Source organism: Xenopus tropicalis, chromosome 7 (assembly GCF_000004195.4).
Source record: "Xenopus tropicalis strain Nigerian chromosome 7, UCB_Xtro_10.0, whole genome shotgun sequence".
NCBI lineage: Eukaryota > Metazoa > Chordata > Amphibia > Anura > Pipidae > Xenopus > Xenopus tropicalis.
The window spans coordinates 121,156,033-121,175,508 of record NC_030683.2 but is presented as its reverse complement, the minus strand read 5'-3'; the positions used below and the strand labels follow the sequence as shown (position 1 = coordinate 121,175,508).

Below are 19,476 nucleotides of genomic sequence, written 5' to 3'. Positions count from 1 at the left end.
ACTTCCAAGTAAAGTTACCAACAGTGCGACTTGGTTGCTATGCATAGCTTGGACTCACTAGATAAGCCAGTGATCCCCAGCCAGTGGCTCAGGGGCAACATGTTGCTTCCCAACCCCTTGGGTGTTGCTCTCAGTGCCCCCAAACCAGGTAGTTATTTTTAGAATTCCTGATAGTGTGCATATATGCTACCTAATAGCCAATCACAGCCCTTATTTGGCACCTTGAACTTTTATGGTGCTTGTGTCCATGTCTTTACATTTGACTGTAGCTCATGAGTAAGAAAGGTTGGAGACTCCTGAGATAAGGAATGCATGCAGACTTTTTTTTTAATAGAAAATGAATGTACTGTATCTACAACAATGTAAGGACTTTTATTTTTTGGTTTTATTACTCTTGTCTATACTTAATAATGTTTGAAGGGTTATGACACTGCCGTTTGTGCATTAGGTTCACACTATGTATTTATTTGTAATATATGGATTTTAAACCCCTCTACTGCAATGGACAGCCTCCTACACACTTGGGTCCCTATATACAGAAATCATTATTGATGCAGAAATGAACAATATATCCAAATACTTAAACTGAATGAAATCCTAATAATTTACATGTTGTTAAAGAGAACATAACTTTTGCCAAATGGCAGTAATTACCCTAGGTCTCATGAAATATAATATATTTTAGTGCCCAACTATGTGCATTTTAGCCTTAGTTGGGATCAAGTACAGGTACTGTTTTATTATTACAGAGAAAAGGGAATCATTTAACCATGAAATAAACCCAATAGGGCTGTTCTGCCCCAATAAGGGGTAATTATATCTTAGTTGGGATCAAGTACAGGTACTGTTTTATTATTACAGAGAAAAGGGAATCATTTAACCATGAAATAAACCCAATAGGGCTGTTCTGCCCCCAATAAGGGGTAATTATATCTTAGTTGGGATCAAGTACAGGTACTGTTTTATTATTACAGAGAAAAGGGAATAATTTAACCATTAAATAAACCCAATAGGACTGTTCTGCCCCCAATAAGGGGTAATTATATCTTAGTTGGGATCAAGTACAGGTACTGTTTTATTATTACAGAGAAAAGGGAATCATTTAACCATGAAATAAACCCAATAGGGCTGTTCTGCCTCAATAAGGGGTAATTATATCTTAGTTGGGATCAAGTACAGGTACTGTTTTATTATTACAGAGAAAAGGGAATCATTTAACCATGAAATAAACCCAATAGGGCTGTTCTGCCCCAATAAGGGGTAATTATATCTTAGTTGGGATCAAGTACAGGTACTGTTTCTGACATAACAAGTTGTATCATTTCAGCATAACCACAATATTTCATGTTTCCCTCCATCTTATACAACTTGTTATGTCACACTGTTTTATTATTACAGAGAAAAGGGAATCATTTAACCATTAAATAAACCCAATAGGGCTGTTCTGACCCAATAAGGGGTAATTATAGCTTAGTTGGGATCAAGTACAGGTACTGTTTTATTATTACAGAGAAAAGGGAATCATTTAACCATTAAATAAACCCAATAGGGCTGTTCTGACCCAATAAGGGGTAATTATAGCTTAGTTGGGATCAAGTACAGGTACTGTTTTATTATTACAGAGAAAAGGGAATCATTTAACCATTAAATAAACCCAATAGGGCTGTTCTGCCCCCAATAAGGGGTAATTATATCTTAGTTGGGATCAAGTACAGGTACTGTTTTATTTTTACAGAGAAAAAGGAAACCATTTTTAAAATGTGATTATTTGATTAAAATGGAGTCTATGGGAGATTAAGAACTTTGTGGATAATGGGTTTCCGGATAAGGGGTCCGATACCTGTACCTCAGTCTTATGAAAAATAATACATGGCCAATATCAGTAGTGATTTTCCCCTGGCCAGCAAACAAATTTGTCAGAATAATTCAGCCATTAATGTTGAGTTTATGGTAAATAATAATAGGCAAAAAGGCAGTAAGAACAATAACAGATTCTTACATCAGATCTTCTTTCTCTGTTGGAGTAAACCACTTCATAATAATTTGGGGATGAACTTTTACTTTCTTCAATCTGCTCTGGTGGCCTCCTCCTGGGAAACATAGTCATTATGATTATTCAGTGCTAAAATCTGTATATTAGATTTAAAACCATTAAAATAAAAATAAATCTAATTTCATTTTGTTTAAATATTCAGGTTTTTATTCAGTATCACTACAACCAAATTTATAGTAGTCCCTAAACCTAATTCAGACTTACTTTTTCTTGTATTTCATCATCAAAGTGATGACTATGGCAGCGAGGAGTAAGACAAATATCCCACAAAACACTAATCCTGTGATTTGTATTGTGTCATTTGTGAGAGCTAAAAATAAATATAGAAATATATTATGTGTTATTAAGAGGAGTTGATTCAGACATTACATGTGGCTTGAAATTTCAAGAGACTTCATTTAAAGCCGGTAGGATAACAGCTCCTGGCATATAGCGCTTAGTAGCCGATAACAAATGTAAGGGAATGTAAACCCTTTGCCAATATAAATCCTCATTAAAGGGGTCCTGTCACTCACACATAAAACACTGTATAACAAAAGTCCCTTTGCAAACTAAACATGAAACCCTTTTTATTATTAAATCATTCATACCTGTAATAAATGTATTTTCAAATCAAATCCGAGCTGTCAATCAGATATTGTCTGCCCCACCTTTATGACTGAGGCATAGAGGTGGGGCAGACAATATATGATAGACAGCTCAGATTTTTAATTACAATTAGGGGCTTATTTGTTAATTTTCGATTTTGTGAATTCAAGTTTGTTTTTCTAAAATGGATACATTTGCATATCGAATGGTTGCTTATTTATTAATAAGGAAAAGCTGTATAAAAAAAACAAATAAAAATTTTCTTGAATTTTTCAAGAAGGGTTGGGTCCCTTATTATTACAGAGGGGTCAGTTGGTTGATGGGAACAGGGAAAAAGCAGAAATTCTGAACTCTTATTTTTCATCTGTCTGTACAACTGAGGAGCCAGCTAATTAAGGCTTCCCTTTTAATATGCCCAGTTCTAGTAATTTGGCTACTGACGCATGGGTCACTCAGGGGGCAATTAAAAAGAGACTTGAACATGTAAAGTTAAACAAAGGTCCAGGACCGGATGGGATTCATCCCAGGGTATTAAATGAGCTGAGCGCTGTGATTGCCAAACCTCTTCACTTAATTTTCCAGGATACGTTGAGGTCTGGCATGGCGCCGAGAGACTGGCGGATTGCTAATGTGTGTATTTAAAAAGGGATCCCGTTCTCAGCCTGAAAACTATAGGCCTGTTAGTCTGACATCAGTAGTAGGAAAGCTTTTGGAAGGGGTAATAAGGGATAGGGTACTTGAATACATTACAGTTCACAATACTATAAGTTTGTGCCAGCATGGTTTTATGCGTAACAGATCTTGCCAGAATCATTTATGAGGAGGTGAGCAGGAACATAGATGATGGAATGGAAGTGGATGTCATCCACTTGGATTTTGCTAAAGCATTTGATAGAGTACCTCGAAGAAAGTTAATAATTCTATTGAGGAATATTGGCCTGGAACAAAATATTTATAATTGGATAGAGAACTGGCTGAAGGATAGATTACACAGAGTGGTGGAGTACCGCAGGGGTCAGTCCTTGGTCCCTTATTTTGGTTTAACATTCTAAAACACTCAGACTGAATATGAAAAATCAGAATTTAATGGAACCAGCTGCTATTTAGATCAGTTCTATTGCAATTAAAAACAAAGTTTGAAAAATATACATGAAACATTTTGGTTTAAGGCGCCCACCTCAAAGTCCTAAGTTTATATTCTCCCTGTTAAATTTCTTAACCCTTTGTAAGATGACTTAAGTGGAACTGCCCTTACATGCTAGGTGTTGTAGTATGAACATTTCCGTATTAGAAGAGCAGCAAAGGTGAAAAATATGAAAAAAAATGTTTTATTTGACTGCATTTGAAACCATCCTTTGAATCTTGTGGCATATTTGCACCCTAATTAAATGACAGAAGGATGCCTAAAGCTATTAAAATGAAATGTTGCAATTTATAGCACTCTTTTTTCACATGGGTAACCTTTAGAAGTATGAGTAAGTCACTCACAAATGATAACAACTGTGATTGACGCTGTTGAGCTTCCATGTTTATTCATTGCCCGGCACATATAATCTCCCCCATTATCAGTGGTTACATGAGAAACATCTAATCTCCCACTTGAGGAATTTAGGGGGTTGGTGCTGCTCTGACCCGTTTTTGCCCAGGACAGGTTGGCAGGAGGGTTACTTTCAGCAGAGCAGAGCAGGGACAGGGAGGTTCCTTCTATGACTTCAACCCGGCAACCTATAGAGACATCACAGAGACATGACAAATATGACTTTGAACCATTAAGTCAGAGAATCAACCTTGCTTGAAGATTTACAGCTCTCTGGATTTAAAAGTCCTTATTTGTATCTCCCTTCACTTCCAGATATTCATACAGTAACAAAGTCAGAATTGTCTCTTCTCTAATTATTTGTTATTCTTTTCATTCATGCTCACCTATGACATCTTTGAGTGTTTTTATCATATAGAATAGGTCTAATTTGGAGTGTTCTCTAACACTGGGGTAGGCAGAAGCCAACCCTTATATGTATAAATAAATTTGCCCAGGTGTAGTAGCTCATAGCAACCTATAAGATGATTTCTTTTAAGCATGTGACCAGTTCATGGTATCAGGTGATCAATATGCAGACAAGTTGCACCTTTGCACCTTTTATTACATTTGCCCTAGGTTTTAACTGCTAAAGATGAGAAATACTTGCAATGACAAATTGCTTCTGTACATACTACAAAATGTTTAGAATTAAAACTTAAATACTTTATTAAGATAATTCTAAACATTCTGTTCTTTTAACTGAAGAACAGAATGAAGTGAAGATGAATAAGATGAACAGTATAAAAAAAGTATATTATTACCCGCTGATGTGCAGTTTGAAATAGTTGGACTTTTTGGGGCATCTGAAATTAGAATAAAAGAATAAATGGACTGGTCATTTTCTTTTATGATCTATAAATACAGTATAAATGTATTCCCCACCTCTATGTAATGTGCCTTTGATGCTTGTTGAAATCTGATTGCTGATTGGTTGCCCTGGGCAACATCACCAGTAATGCTTCACTCCACTTTTTACACAGCATGATAAATATACCCCTTACTGTATTTAGCCCTGTAAGTATCCGAGAATAGTACAAAAATGTAAGAATAAAAACATGAAACCTGATTCCATAATTGTATCCGGTTTAAAAGGATATATTGAGTTAGAAAGAAATAAAGGATAATGTACCATAATCTACCCCCTGCTGTAGAATATAAGGATATTAGAAGTCACAGAGAAGAACCTTGACCAAGATGCAGAAAACGTTTATACAAGCCATGGATATGCTAAGGAATGCTGTGCTGCAATGATGCTGAAATTGTGGGGGAAAAAATGCTGCATTGTGGGTATATGACATGCGGGGTCATTTGCAAGTGCAAGGAGTAAAGTGCAGTTTCACGTGCAATCACTACAGTTGTTTCCACAGAAATTTCCAGCATCATTGCGGTTGACAGTTTAAATTGTGCCTGAAGCAATTGTGGCAGTGGATTAAAATTAGAACAAATGCTCTAGCACTTTAACATAAATTGGACAGTTGGCATAATTTGTGATATTCACTGTGCAACTGACATGCGCACCCTATTTTTTAGGTGCAGTTCCAATTAAATGATTGATAGAGGTAGGAACCCTTGAACTACTGCATGGTTAGGAGGTGGCGGTAGCGCCATTGTTTCCCTGTGTCAACAGGCACAACTGCAAAAGAAAGGACCGAGCAGCAGTCATGAACAATGGCAAGGGGGGTGAATATTTAGCAAAGCACTGTAGATTGTATGAAAAACCCACAATGCTGAGTATTGTATAGAAGTGAATGAGATGAGTAGTGGTCCAAGGACAGAATCTCACGGGACCCTCACAGAGAGTTCTAGTAGTTAGGAAGAGTTTTTTCCAAATAAGAGACTTAGAAGGAGCGGTTAGAGAGATTTGAATGGATCGAGGAGAGTGCTGCCCCTTGTATGCCAATGGAGAGAAAATGTCAACGAGGAGCTGGTGATCCGTTGGGTCAAAAGCAACACAGAGGTCAAGAAACATTATTATGGAGAATTGTCATTTGGATTTAGCAGAAAGAAGGTCATTGGAGACTTTAGTTAGTTCCATCTCCATAGAATGTAATAGGGGAAACCAGATTGAAGTGGGTCAAGAAAAGAGTCAGTAAAGAGAAAGTTGGTTAAGCAGTTGTAGACAGTACATTCTCAGGGAAAGGGAAGGGGAAAGATAGGATAGTAGCTGAAAGGAGATAAGTGAGTAGTGAGTAGCTGTAACTATTGCATGTTTAAAGTCAGAGTCTAATGTCCCAGTGGAAAGAGGGAATGTAAGAGCTGGATGAATTCCGAAACTTTCATAGTCGTTGCAACAAATACGATTTGCAAAGTACTAAAAGTTAGAAAAAAATAAGAATTTTTTGTAATCATACCCAATCGTACTTTAATAAATGTGCCCCTATGTGTCAATGGTCCCATTAGTGTCCTATCCACAGCTCCCAATATGCCTTAACCTTGATAACATGTTAAAGTATAGCAGTATTTTAATTATTTTTTTTACACAGATCTACTGCAATGCAGTTTTTTGTAAAATTCTCTCTTTGGTAATACAAAAACAATGGTAATGGCAATGGTAAAACAAAAAGTTACATTCCTGTGTCTCTGAAAAAATGCAGGGGGAAATGAAACCAATGTGGGTGAGTAGATATGGGATGTGAGTGAGGAAGAGGAAGAGAGGAAACTTACACTGAACATCCAGGGTGATGCTGCTGTTAGTGGAGACCCCACTGTAAGTCACTGTACATGTTAGGGGGCTATTGTGCTCTCTCTGGGATGGAGTAACAGTGATATCTGATATGGAGGTGACTTTACCAGCCTGATCCTCCCGCTCATAGTTATATATGTTCTCTATGTTTATCCTTCCTCCCCATGTGATGATTCCCTTGCACCCTTGAGGTGCTGGATGAGCCGTACAAGTCAGTGTTATTGGCTTCCCAGCGATCAGCTCCCCCACAGGGGATATAGTAGGTTCTGGTAGATCTGTAACAGAATTGGGAGATACAGATGGAGCAGATGTTATGAGTCATGTTAATCACACAGTGCACTGCACTCACTACACATTTATTTAATACAATTTTATACAATTTTTTGTAGTCCCATCAATATATAATGCATAATGTAAATTTTACATCATTTCTTTCTGTTCCCCTGAAAAAACATAAAATGGGGGTTCTGCTGTACAGAAGCAGAGATGTTCTAGATATGAGCAGTAAAGCTTTGGGCAGATGCCATCACAACCCCTGTATAGTTTTAGTTTAAACATTCTGCATGAACCCTCGGATGATGAGGACAGAAGTAAGAAAGAGAAAGACAAAAGTCTGTCTCTGATTCGGAGAGAAGCAGCTGCTGGTGAAAGAAAAGCACTTTAAGGCGCAGATTTGTTAAAATGTGAGATTAGAGCTCAACACAGAAAAATTCACCCACTTTGGGTTAATTCTTAAGGGCTTTTTAGAAGTGTATTTATCAAATAAGCCTCAGAATTAGAGTAATCTTAAATAGTTTGGTGGCTCTTCTTATTTTTAGGGAGGAGGAAAATTTTTCAGCAGGCATGAATTTGAGGCGAATTTCCGTTTTTCGGTATTGGATTGTTTCGCGAAACGGGCACAAAAATTTGCTGAGGAAAATTTACTGTGCAACAAAAAAAGTATGTGTCATTAAAATTGTAGTGCTCATAATGTTTTTAAAACACGCGACAATTTTTTTTGCCACGCATCATTTTTTGCGTTTCGCAAACTTTTCACCATTTCTTAAATTTTTCCAACTTGTTCGGCAAAGCGAAATGGGAAAGAGTCACTCATCACTTCTTATTTTATCAAAATGAGCTGACTGGCCCCTTTACAATGGTTTCAACCTTCTTCTCATACATTTGGAAACCATTAGCAGATATCACAAATCACAAAAATTCAACTTGAGGATTTCTCAGATTCACATGTGGAAGCCTTTGCAAAGAACTGATGATTCCATAGTCTAGAAAATATCTTCTTACCATGTTTTTGTTGAGTAAATCAAAATGTCATCGAGGTACACAATAACATACTGAACCAGGAGATCACAGAAAATGTAATTGACAAAATGTTGGAATGGGTCAGGAGCATTACATAACCCAAAAGGCAGTAAACTCAATGTCCAGGGAAGACAGTTTTCCACTCATCCCCTTTCTAAATTAAGTTATAAGCTCCTCTTAGATCCAATTTTAAAAAAATCTCTGGAATCATGGGAAGAGGATATTGGTTTTTAATAGCAATTTTATTAAAGTCTTCATAATGGATACACAGCCTTAGGGAGTGATTCTTTTTTCTACAAAAATAATTTAGCTTCAGCAGGGGAAGTAGATGGTTTGATTAACACTTTCTCAAGATTCTTATTAATGTAGTCTTTAATACTACAAATACTATTCTAGCTGCCCCTGGAAGGAATGCAGAAGAGGAAGACAAAAAGAGACAAATCAATAGTGGTGCTGTGAAGTTTCAACCATGATATGCCAGGAATCACAGGAAGGGGCAAGGATTCCATGACTTTGATTTTTATTGATTCAGCATATTTTTGAGAAGTTGTAACACAAATGAAGAAAATGGATCGAATGGAAAATGGATAGAATAAGGGTGCCATCAGCCATCTTTAGGTGCACTGGTTGAGATTTGGCAAGTTATAGAATAGAATTACAACTAGCAAACGTCATAAAAAAACTGTCAATAACAGCTTCCACTTCAATTATCTTTGCACTCATCTGTAAGAGAAAATGCAAAGTGACATAGGAGTATGCCAGGGAAGAAGGAGAAGCAGCAGCAGCAGCAGGAGGAGAACTTGAAACTGATTTATCATCAGGATTAGTGGGGCAAATCTTATTAAATAGATGACCTGGTTGACCACAGTAAAGACAAAGGTTAAGTTTTCTGCAACAAAGTCTCTCCTCAGAGGATAGCATTATTTGGACAACCCCAGTTGAATTTTCTCTTTCAGTGATTCATGTATCCCAACCCGGGCAAGTTCGTCTTTCAGAAGCTTATTTAGGCCAAAACTAAACTGGTTTTAGGCCTGATCATTCCACAGGGAGTCTGGGGCCCAACAATGAAGCTCAGTGATGTCGTTCTCGACTGGTCTTTGTTTTTGAAGGAGAGAACGAAGAGCAAACTCTGCAGTATCACCTCAGGGACTCATAAAATGAGACAAGGGCCTAAATGAAAGTATAAATATTAGCCAGAATTGGGCTATTTTGTAGTCAATGTGCCCAAATCTATGGCTAGCTTTTAAAAAGTGAGATCATGACCTCCAACTCAAATTTGGTCAGTTGGGAAGGTACAAAGTGTAACCCCTTTTTGGCTAAAAAGCACTTTAAGTACGAGGCTATGGTTAGAGCATGGGGCACATTGGGACTGTCTTTCAACAGAATGGGCCTTCGCTAAGTGGAATGTTAACTAAACAATGTTGTTGTACTATAACTCCCATGGGTAGTGTGTTAAGTAATAGGACACCAGGAGCTCTTGCAGGTGAACTAATTAACTCTTTATTGTCCAAAACAGATGTCAATGTTACAGCACAGGGATGGATAATACTTACAGATGCATCCGGATATAGCAGAACCCACTCCTATAGGATAAAAAAGGAGGGTACCACCGTTTAATCCCACCTCTTGGGAGAGTCTGGGCAGGGTAAAGTACCTGTCAGCTTGCACCACCTTGGAAGACAGTTAGAATGGTTGTTCCCTCCTCAGGTTGATAACCTCTAGCCTTTGTGGGTCCTACTGCTGGGCAGAGATCAGGGGTTATCCTAGCCTGTATCCTGTCACTAGTCCGTGGCCCTAAACTGAGGCAACATTGCCGGATGAAGGGGTACCTTCTTTCTATGCTTCTGGTTGGGGCTGAGCTGCCCTTGCTATATAAATCTGACTGAACTCACTCCTCCTAGAGGGTGCTATAACAGGAGCTGCTATTCTGTATTTTCCTCATTCATGGGGCCCTGTCCCAGATTTTCCTTCAGACTAGGTATTAGGTCTGAGGTTAAATGGCTGTACTGGGGCCTATGTCTGCCTCCAGGCTCAGTGGAGTTGTTGTTGGAAAACAGACAGGCAGCCAAAGAGGAAGCCACACCTCCTTGCTAGACACTATATGAGGCTGCAAGGGGTGTGGACAACCATATGGGCCAATAAAGGATAAGCATAACTATAAACTGTTACAGAGGCTTCTGTCCAGTAACAAGGGATCTATGTGAAGAGGTAGGGGTATCACTCCATAGGGCATTTAACCCTATGGGTCCCTACAAAAGCTTTAACATGAAGAGTAGTCTGCTGTTAATGAAGGTTGTGAAGGCAGTGCAGTCCACAGAAAACTTTTCAGGCATGGTAATGAAGCAGCCCCAATGAATAAGTCAATAAATGAAGACATTAGGGCCCTTGAGGAGCTGAAGCAGCGGAAGGCACCCTGGAGGTCTTGTAACCACCCTTACAGGCAGAATTTAAGTAAAGAACATACACAAAATCAGGAATTCTTCAAAGGAATAATGCAGGTAGCTAGGCCTATAGCCAAGCACTGTATGTATTCTCTAGCATCCTTTTAAATTTGTATTCTGTCTCCAAAATGTGATGACGCACATGTGCGCTAACGTTTACACTGACGCACACATATGGGCAGACATCGGTGCTGATATATGTGATATAATAAGATCTATGGCTTTTATCATTTATCGGTTTTTGTCACAGAAAAGTTAATAGCTGATATTGCCATTACCAGGTTGCTAGGGTATTTACAGTATGCCCTAGCAAACACATACAAGTTAAAATTTAGAGCCTGAAGGCTGTCTCAGAATTGTCTTAGAATGCATGAATTTGTGCTGAAATTCTGCATTTTTTCAATAGTGAATATTTTCGTGAAACTGCGTAAAAAATCTGCCGCAACAAAAAATTTGCAGAGAAAAAACACCCATTGACCTTAATGTATTTGGAGTGAGAAAAAAAGTACCGCCACATATAAAAAAATTTGTTGCGCATAAAAAAAATTTGTTGCCTAAAAAGTCATGTTCTAGGAGTGAGAAATAGCACCCATTGACTTTAAAGCATTTGGAGTGAGAAAAAAAAGTCGCATACAAAGTGCATACAAAATTCGTCACCCATTGACTGATCCCTAATATTTCTTTGGGTTTTGTTGTATATTAGGACATTATATGGGCATCAGTATAATGACATATTGTACAGATCAGTCCCATCTCACTGTACCCCCCACCTGCAATATACACTGGGTTTCTCTTACTCACCTGTCACACTCACACTGAGCTTGTTCCACTGATAGGAATATTTATGTTTTCCGTCTTCAATTCGGAATTCATAGATCCCTTGATCGGCTGGTTGGGCATTGCTGATAGAGAATGAGCAGTCTCCTTCCTGTACTTTCCCAGTCAGGGTGAATCGGCCTTTTGTTCCCTCAGAAACCATAGAGGCCTCTGTAGAGGCTGCAACAATGTCTGGGGTCTCTTTTTTCTTCCAAATCCCTGTGACACGTGTAGATAAAGGTCTATTGGCAGGAACAGTAAATGTACAGGGAATTTCCACACAGAGACCTGATGCCACCGACACTGACTGCTGGGCACATAGAGTATAATCTGGTGTTTTACCATCAGCTCCTTTGGAATTAACACCGCGATTTGTGTGTGTGTGTGTGTTTCGGCCAATCAAAAGCAAAGGAACAATAGAAAGAAATGGAAAAAAAAGAAAGTAAATGAAAAACAGAAATACACACAAAAAATATATTTTAGGTTGAAACGTGGATTAATTATATCAGTTGGTCTTCATTTTTATGGGTTTTAAATGATTTCCAGCAACCAAAATATTCTGAGTATACAAACCACTGCCTAGTTGCTAGAGTAGGCAGCCTTAACAACCAGAGAGTTGGTAGCATCATAATCTGCCCTTTGTGAGTCAATGTCATCTCTGTCAGTGTAATCCCAATGGGAGCAGACCCTGCTTCTCTCCACTGGTGTCTATGCAAGAGTAATGATCTGTGTGTGCTGCACTGGCCTAAATGTTAGCTTTAAGGCAAAGAATCCCTTTAAATAAAGTTACACTGTGCAAGCAAAAGCCACTATGTGGGGTCAGCAAGTGGTTAACTGTATGTTTGCAGCACTGATATTTCAGCTTGATATTATGATACGATATTCACTGGACCACTTTTGGAATGTGTGTAGGTTTGATTTGGTGGGATTTCATACATTGATAGCAGGATCTTTTAGCCACTTTTTTAGATAGTGATATCAGAGTTATAGTGGTTCAGGAATCTAGTATATAATCCAGAATTCCACGTGAGTTTGATCCCCCTTACAGGTAACCCTGCGCTGTTTGATAATTTTAACATTTTATTGTTTAAATTTTTCTATTATTACACATACTCATGGTTTGCATTTTATCTATACTGAATAAAAGCTATATTTTATTGATGAACTTTGTTTTGGACATCCAAGAAGGGGAGGTGCATCTTTATGGTCACACTTTTTCTTTTGTAAAATAATAGCTTTTTTCCCCCTTAATGTACAGGAACTTATGTCTGGGGTCATAGTAAGTGATCCCTAATATTTTTTAGGGTTTTGGTGTAAAAAAATCTCTCCATCTGACATCAGTATAATGACATATTGTACAGATCAGTCCCATCTCACTGTACCCCCCACCTGCAACATACACTGGGTTTCTCTTACTCACCTGTCACAGTCACACTGAGCCTGTTCCACCTATAGGAATATTTATGGTCTCTGTCTTCAATTCGGAATTCATATTCTCCTTGATCGGCTGGTTGGGCATTGCTGATAGAGAATGAGCAGTCTCCTTCCTGTACTTTCCCAGTCAGGGTGAATCGGCCTTTTGTTCCCTTAGAAACCTTAGAGGCCTCTGTAGAGGCTGCAACAATGTCAGGAGTGCCTGTTCTCCTCCAAATCCCTGTGACACGTGTAGATAAAGTGCTACCGGCAGGAACAGTAAATGTACAGGGAATTTTCACACAGAGACCAGATGCCACTGACACTGACTGGGCAGATAGAGTATAACCCGGTGTTTGACTGCCAGCTCCTGTGGAAACAACATGCAGATTAGTGACTGTATTTGTGTGTGTGTTTGTGCCGATTAAAAGCAAAGGAACAACAAAAAGAAATGAAAAAGCCAAAGTTTATTTTATTATTATATCAAATGGTCTTTATTGTTATGGGTTTTGAATGATTTTACTTCTTCAGCTTGCAGTGTAAAATTATATCCAGTCGTGATTCCATCAACAAAAATATGTATTCTGACCATAAAAACCACTGCCTAGTTGCTAGGGAAGATAACCTTAGTAACCAGAAAAATTCCAAACTGGAGAGCAAAAAGTTTATTAAAAAAAATAATAGAATCAAGTAGAGGAATTGCAAGTTTTCTTAGATCAAGATCCACAGATGGCTGGGCTGATTTTTAAACATTCATATTTTTTTGTACTAGGTCATGTAGGAGTCAATGGGAACTTTCCTTGACAAACTGTAAAATATTTGTTTAGTTATTTGAGTTTTTTTAATGTTTGAAAACTCACTAAAATGAGTAAGTAAAATACAAATTAAAGATATTCAAGGTTTTTTGCACGATTTAAGTTATTTAAATGTTAATTGTTTCTTTTTGTAAATAAGGAAACATTCTTGTTTTTTTAATGTGAATTTATTCAAAGTACAAAATACCCTGACAATTTACAAAAACCTGAATTTTGATAAATAGGCCTCTAATGGGGCCATTCGTATTTTTTTCTCGAATCCGATTTATAGCGGTAAAAAGTCTAGATTTACTATGTGTCTAAATGGCTAAAAATCCCAATATGACAATTCACCAGGTTAAACTTGCCAAGTTCATGTAGAAGCCAATGGCAGATGTCCCTTCCCTTCTCTGGAAGATCCTTCTGTTGTCACGAAATTATAGAGGTGCTGGCACTGTTTTTTGTGCGGTAGAGTTTCCGCAGCAACAACTTACAGCAACTTTTCCCATCAGTTTTTCTTAGTAAGGGGCAGATTAACTAAAACTCGAACAAACTTATTTTCACTAATGTATTACATTTACTAAAAAGTCTGAACCTAAAAAGCACGTTTTGGAAAAATTTGTGGAAAAGTGCCAACTTTTTTAAATTGTTGCACCAAAACCTCTACTTTTTAAAAAATTTTGCTGCATAGTAAAGAAAAAGTCTCAACTTTTTTTGGCGACTTTTAGGAGCAGATTTATAAAAATGTAAGTTTAGAGCTTAATACTTAAAAACTCACCCATGTTCTATTCATTCCTATGGGATTTTTAGAAGTGTATTTATCAATGGGTGAAAGGTAGGGTCACTGACACTCTGGACTTTTCAGATCTGTTGAGCTAAGCCTGCTATTAACATTCCAAAACTGCCAAAAATACAAATATCTTAGAAAACAATTAAAATAGAGGTTCCCTTTAAAGTTGCACGCAGCTGTACAAGCAGTTTCCATGGGCAGATGTTTGCTGCCAGGCAGTTGCAGCCAATATAAACAATTTTGGGGCTCTACACAACTAAATGTTCTTATATTATTTGGCTAATACTCATATATAAAAATAGGTTTATATTATTATACTCACCCTTCCCAGGCAAGGACAAGAGAAAGAACAGAACCACAAATCCATGTTGGCAAATCTGAGGCTGTATGTGCCGCATCCTGATGTTTATTGGTGTTCCCAAGGCAGTGAGCGGCCAATCAGATTGTATCTATTAGATCACACCCAGCTGAGCTGAATCCACTGAATCATTTAATCCTTGTCTGTCTGTGTATGAATGAATCAAATAAATCAATGCCTATATTATTATATATGTGCAATATGATTATTTAAGAGTGAAGAGTTAATGGCACATCACTGATAGCTGTATTTCCATCAGAGACACGACATGAAATAGAAGGGAGACTTTGGGGCACATTTATTAAAATGCATATTTTTCTGGCCTTGAAACGCAATATGGTATAATTTTGAAGTAACCACGATAATTTCTGAAGTTTTAAAATGTCTCGACAATGCTTTTATCATTCGGACGAAAATATTGCAATTGCGTTCCGAAATTCACAAAATTTTTGTGAGGAACAGTTCGTTATTGCCACGGAAACCTTTCTGGCTTTGATGCCTTCCATAGGACTCAATGGCACTCGACAGATTGAACCTGGTGAAAAGTTAGTCCCAATGAAAGTGTAACCAAAGCGGTAACGAATTCCGAAATGTTTGTATACTTTGCGCAAAGTATGATTTTTCCTTGGAAATTTACAGAAAAGCACAAAAAAAAGTGTGGAATTTTAAAGAAATTTTTGCACACTCTGAAAATGTTCTTAATTTAGAAAAAATACAAATTTATCTCAAAATTGTTTAGTAAATAGGCCCTTTTATGTCTAAGTATGATCTATTAGGAAGCTCAGCGTAGCGCTGAAAATACAATTCAATGCAGCTTCTCTTTGAGGCAGGACAGTATTTCCTTTTTCTAATACATGTGGCAGCAGCAGGACACAAGGGAGTTTTCGTGGGTGAGAAAAATATTTATTTCTCTAAGTCTATTCCTATTATTAATAGCTACATAAATAGTTATGTCTCAATGTAATAAAACTTCCTTATAACAATATAAGATAAGGAAATCACAGCAGCTCCCATACATACCTACTGCTACATACATTACATGTACTGTAAGTTACATTTTTATAGTTAGTGAGTAACAATCTTAAAAATATAAAATTAAGTACATAAAATGTTTTTTCATTAAAGCCAAATAGAGAATCACCAAAAATGATCCAAATACCTTATATTGAGGGTTCTACTACACAGAAGTTAAAGAGCACTCAGCCCAAATCAACAACTTGTCTCCTATATTCGCCTTTCCTACAAAAACACTGGGGATATTCAGCCTTACCGTATTTGCACACAAAAAAGCTAAGAAAAGTTGAATGTTACTCATCCCTTACAGCTTATTTCTAGATAAAATTCACAAGCTTCCAGCACTTTCTAAGACCCAGTCTGTACAATAGGGGGGAACAAATGAACATTGTACTGAGTGTAAAACCCATTTGGCTAAACCAGAGAGAGACAATTTGCACGTTACCCTGTTCCATGGAAGGATTCTTCTCTTTCTCTCATTGTTTCTCCTCTCTCTCCTGACATGATGCTCTTCTCTCCTCTTGCATTACATTCTATTTATGTATCTCATTTATGTCTCCTCTGCTCTTCTCTCCGTATCCTCCTTAAATGATTTTCTCAGACTCTTGCTCCCCGCTATGTGTATAAAAGCAGAAGCAGGGCACCACTGTGCTCATCTGTATCACACACTCATTCTGCTCAGAAACCAAGTAAATGACGGACAGAGAAGAAGCCACAGATGTTACTGCATTTAGTGTACGGAAGTGCCAGATCTGTTTCTGCTAAATAGCCAAGAAAGAATTTACATGCAAAGTTGCTTAGTGGTTGATAAAAATGTAAGTTTCCATCAAGGGCATCTACGTTTAAGAATACTATTCAGTATGCAGAAAACATTTGGACCCAAAACACAATCTAATGATAATTCATGTAATATTAAAATTAAATACAAGCTAATATCATATTCTGTATTGGTGTATTATTGGAATTTAGCTTTACATTATTACATGCTATAATCCTTGTTACACTTGATGACTAAACTCTAAAGAAAATAATAAGAGAAGATAGTATCTAGTAGAAAAATGTCTATAGTAACTTAACTTTGTACTCATGAAAATGTTTCTCCAATCATCCAAGTGACTTCTTCTACAGGTATGGGATCTGTTATCCAGAATGCTTGGGACCTGGGGTCTTCCAGATAAGGGATCTTTCTGTAATTTGGATCTTTATGCCTTAAGTCATTAATTAAACCCAATAGGATTGTTTTGCATCCGATATGTATTAATTATATCTTAGTTGGGATCAAGTACAGGTACTGTTTTATTATTACAGAGAAAAGGGAATCATTTAACCATGAAATAAACCCAATAGGGCTGTTCTGCCCCCAATAAGGGGTAATTATATCTTAGTTGGGATCAAGTACAGGTACTGTTTTATTATTACAGAGAAAAGGGAATCATTTAACCATGAAATAAACCCAATAGGGCTGTTCTGCCCCAATAAGGGGTAATTATATCTTAGTTGGGATCAAGTACAGGTACAGTTTTATTATTACAGAGAAAAGGGAGTCATTTAACCATGAAATAAACCCAATAGGGCTGTTCTGCCCCCAATAAGGGGTAATTATATCTTAGTTGGGATCAAGTACAGGTACTGTTTTATTATTACAGAGAAAAGGGAATCATTTAACCATTAAATAAACCCAATAGGGCTGTTCTGCCCCCAATAAGGGGTAATTATATCTTAGTTGGGATCAAGTACAGGTACTGTTTTATTATTACAGAGAAAAGGGAATCATTTAACCATTAAATAAACCCAATAGGGCTGTTCTGCCCCAATAAGGGGTAATTATATCTTAGTTGGGATCAAGTACAGGTACGGTTTTATTATTACAGAGAAAAGGGAATCATTTAACCATTAAATAAACCCAATAGGGCTGTTCTGCCCCAATAAGGGGTAATTATATCTTAGTTGGGATCAAGTACAGGTACTGTTTTATTATTACAGAGAAAAGGGAATCATTTAACCATTAAATAAACCCAATAGGGCTGTTCTGCCCCCAATAAGGGGTAATTATATCTTAGTTGGGATCAAGTACAGGCACTGTTTTATTAATACAGAGAAAAGGAAATCATTTCTAAAAAAAAAGAATTATTTTTTTAAAGGAGTCAATGGGAGATAGCCTTCCCGTAATTCAGAACTTTCTGGATAGTGTGTTTCTGGATAATGGGTCCTATACCTGTACTACATACTGTATATCAGTGCTGTCCAACTGGTGGCCCACAAGTTGCATCCAGCCCACAGGTCTACCATGTGTGCCCCCTACATTGAAGCCTGGCTGCTCTTACTGGTTACCTTGTTTAAGCTTTAAAAGGTACCAGTACTTAGATTAACTGGTCACTGCATTGTCTGCACCTGAGATTCAGACTGTAAGCCCCTGCACTGTTCAGACCTCAGATTCTCACTATAAACCCATGGACCACATAGGCCAGAAAAATTGTGGCCCTCGGTACCATAGAAGTTAGACAGCACTGATGGATATCATGACCTGGATGAATGAAAATCTTCATTTTAGTAGTAGGGAAAGCAAGAAGCTCTGTTCCGTGTGTGTAATGGTGCCCTGTTGGCATAGGCGGAGGATGACTTTTGTGTTTGGGGAGGCTAAAGATGGCCCATACACAGACTGACCTACAGCTAATGTGACACTTAGTGGATTCGCTGCTGGCGTAAAAAGTTAACCTCCCAACTACCTCTTGCCGTTCCCACTGACTCCCAGGGATACTGTACAAAAGTGCGGGTGGGGGTGCTTTTTTTTTTTACCCTAAAATGTTTAGGATGTAAAAGTATTCATACGTGCACTTCTGTTAGGGGATCTGCAAACATTTGTGTTTGTGATCAGTTAGCTTAAAGGGGTAGTTCGCATTCAAATTCACTTTTATTTTTAATGGTTTTTCGGTTATTTAGCTTTTTGTTCAGCAGCTCTCCATTTGGTATTTCAGCAGCTATCTGGTTGCTAGGGTCTTATTTACCCTAGCAACCAGGTAGTGGTTTAAACAAGAGATGGGAATATGAATAGTTAAGGGGCCTACTTGGAAAAATAAGTAATACAAAATTATAATAATAATAAAATTGTAGCCTCACAGAGCAATATTTTTTGGCCCCCATTTGAAATCTGTATAGAGGCAGAAGAGAAAGGCAAATTATTCAAAAAAATTAATTAGGAAGACCAATTGCAAAGTTGCTAGGAATAGGCCATTTTATAACATACTAAAGGTTAACTTAAAAGTGAACCACCCCTTTAGATGTGTTTATGTTAGTTTTATAGCAAGAAAGGCAGTGGATACTGACTCCCCATTATATGCAGTGAGACGCAGTCCTTATTTACAAAACCAGCACATTATATACAGTGAAACACAGTGGGTATGGATGGCAGATATTCAGGCCCTGGCACTATAACACTGGCACTGATACACAACATTGGCCCCACTGTAACTTACTATAAATGAACAAAACAATGACAAAAAAAAAAAATAGTAAGTGCAAAAAACAACAACAAATATATAAACACACAATGAGCTTTTTCAGAGGGAAAGAGTTAACTTACCCTCCATCTGTTAGGGTAGGGGATAGATTATAAATTATTATAGATGTCAGGTCAGGCAAAAAACAATT

The 19,476-nt window shown here is 37.5% G+C and overlaps 1 protein-coding gene across 1 annotated transcript; it reads right to left on the bottom strand.

Moving 5' to 3' along the window:
- Window positions 1-5,794: 5,794 nt before the first annotated feature.
- Window positions 5,795-11,798, bottom strand: LOC116412390 (sialic acid-binding Ig-like lectin 12). The gene is made up of 3 exons (XM_031906561.1): window positions 11,445-11,798; window positions 6,789-7,178; window positions 5,795-5,853 (listed from the first exon to the last, which is right to left on the bottom strand). Exons 1-3 carry the CDS (start codon window positions 11,620-11,622, stop codon window positions 5,795-5,797), a joined length of 627 nt encoding a protein of 208 aa, XP_031762421.1. The 5' UTR covers window positions 11,623-11,798.
- Between the last annotated feature and the right edge of the window lie 7,678 nt (window positions 11,799-19,476).

What these genes read in the sequence shown, in the direction of transcription:
- LOC116412390 (XM_031906561.1), bottom strand. Translation starts at nt 11,622, where the DNA reads ATGGTTTCTGAGGGAACAAAAGGCCGATTCACCCTGACTGGGAAAGTA. An exon ending in GCTCAGTGTGAGTGTGACAG is followed by an intron (nt 7,179 to 11,444) that starts GTGAGTAAGAGA and finishes ATTCTGTTACAG; the next exon opens with ATCTACCAGAACCTACTATA. An exon ending in TTTTTCAGAGACACAGGAAT is followed by an intron (nt 5,854 to 6,788) that starts GTAACTTTTTGT and finishes TTTCTTTTGCAG; the next exon opens with TTGTGCCTGTTGACACAGGG.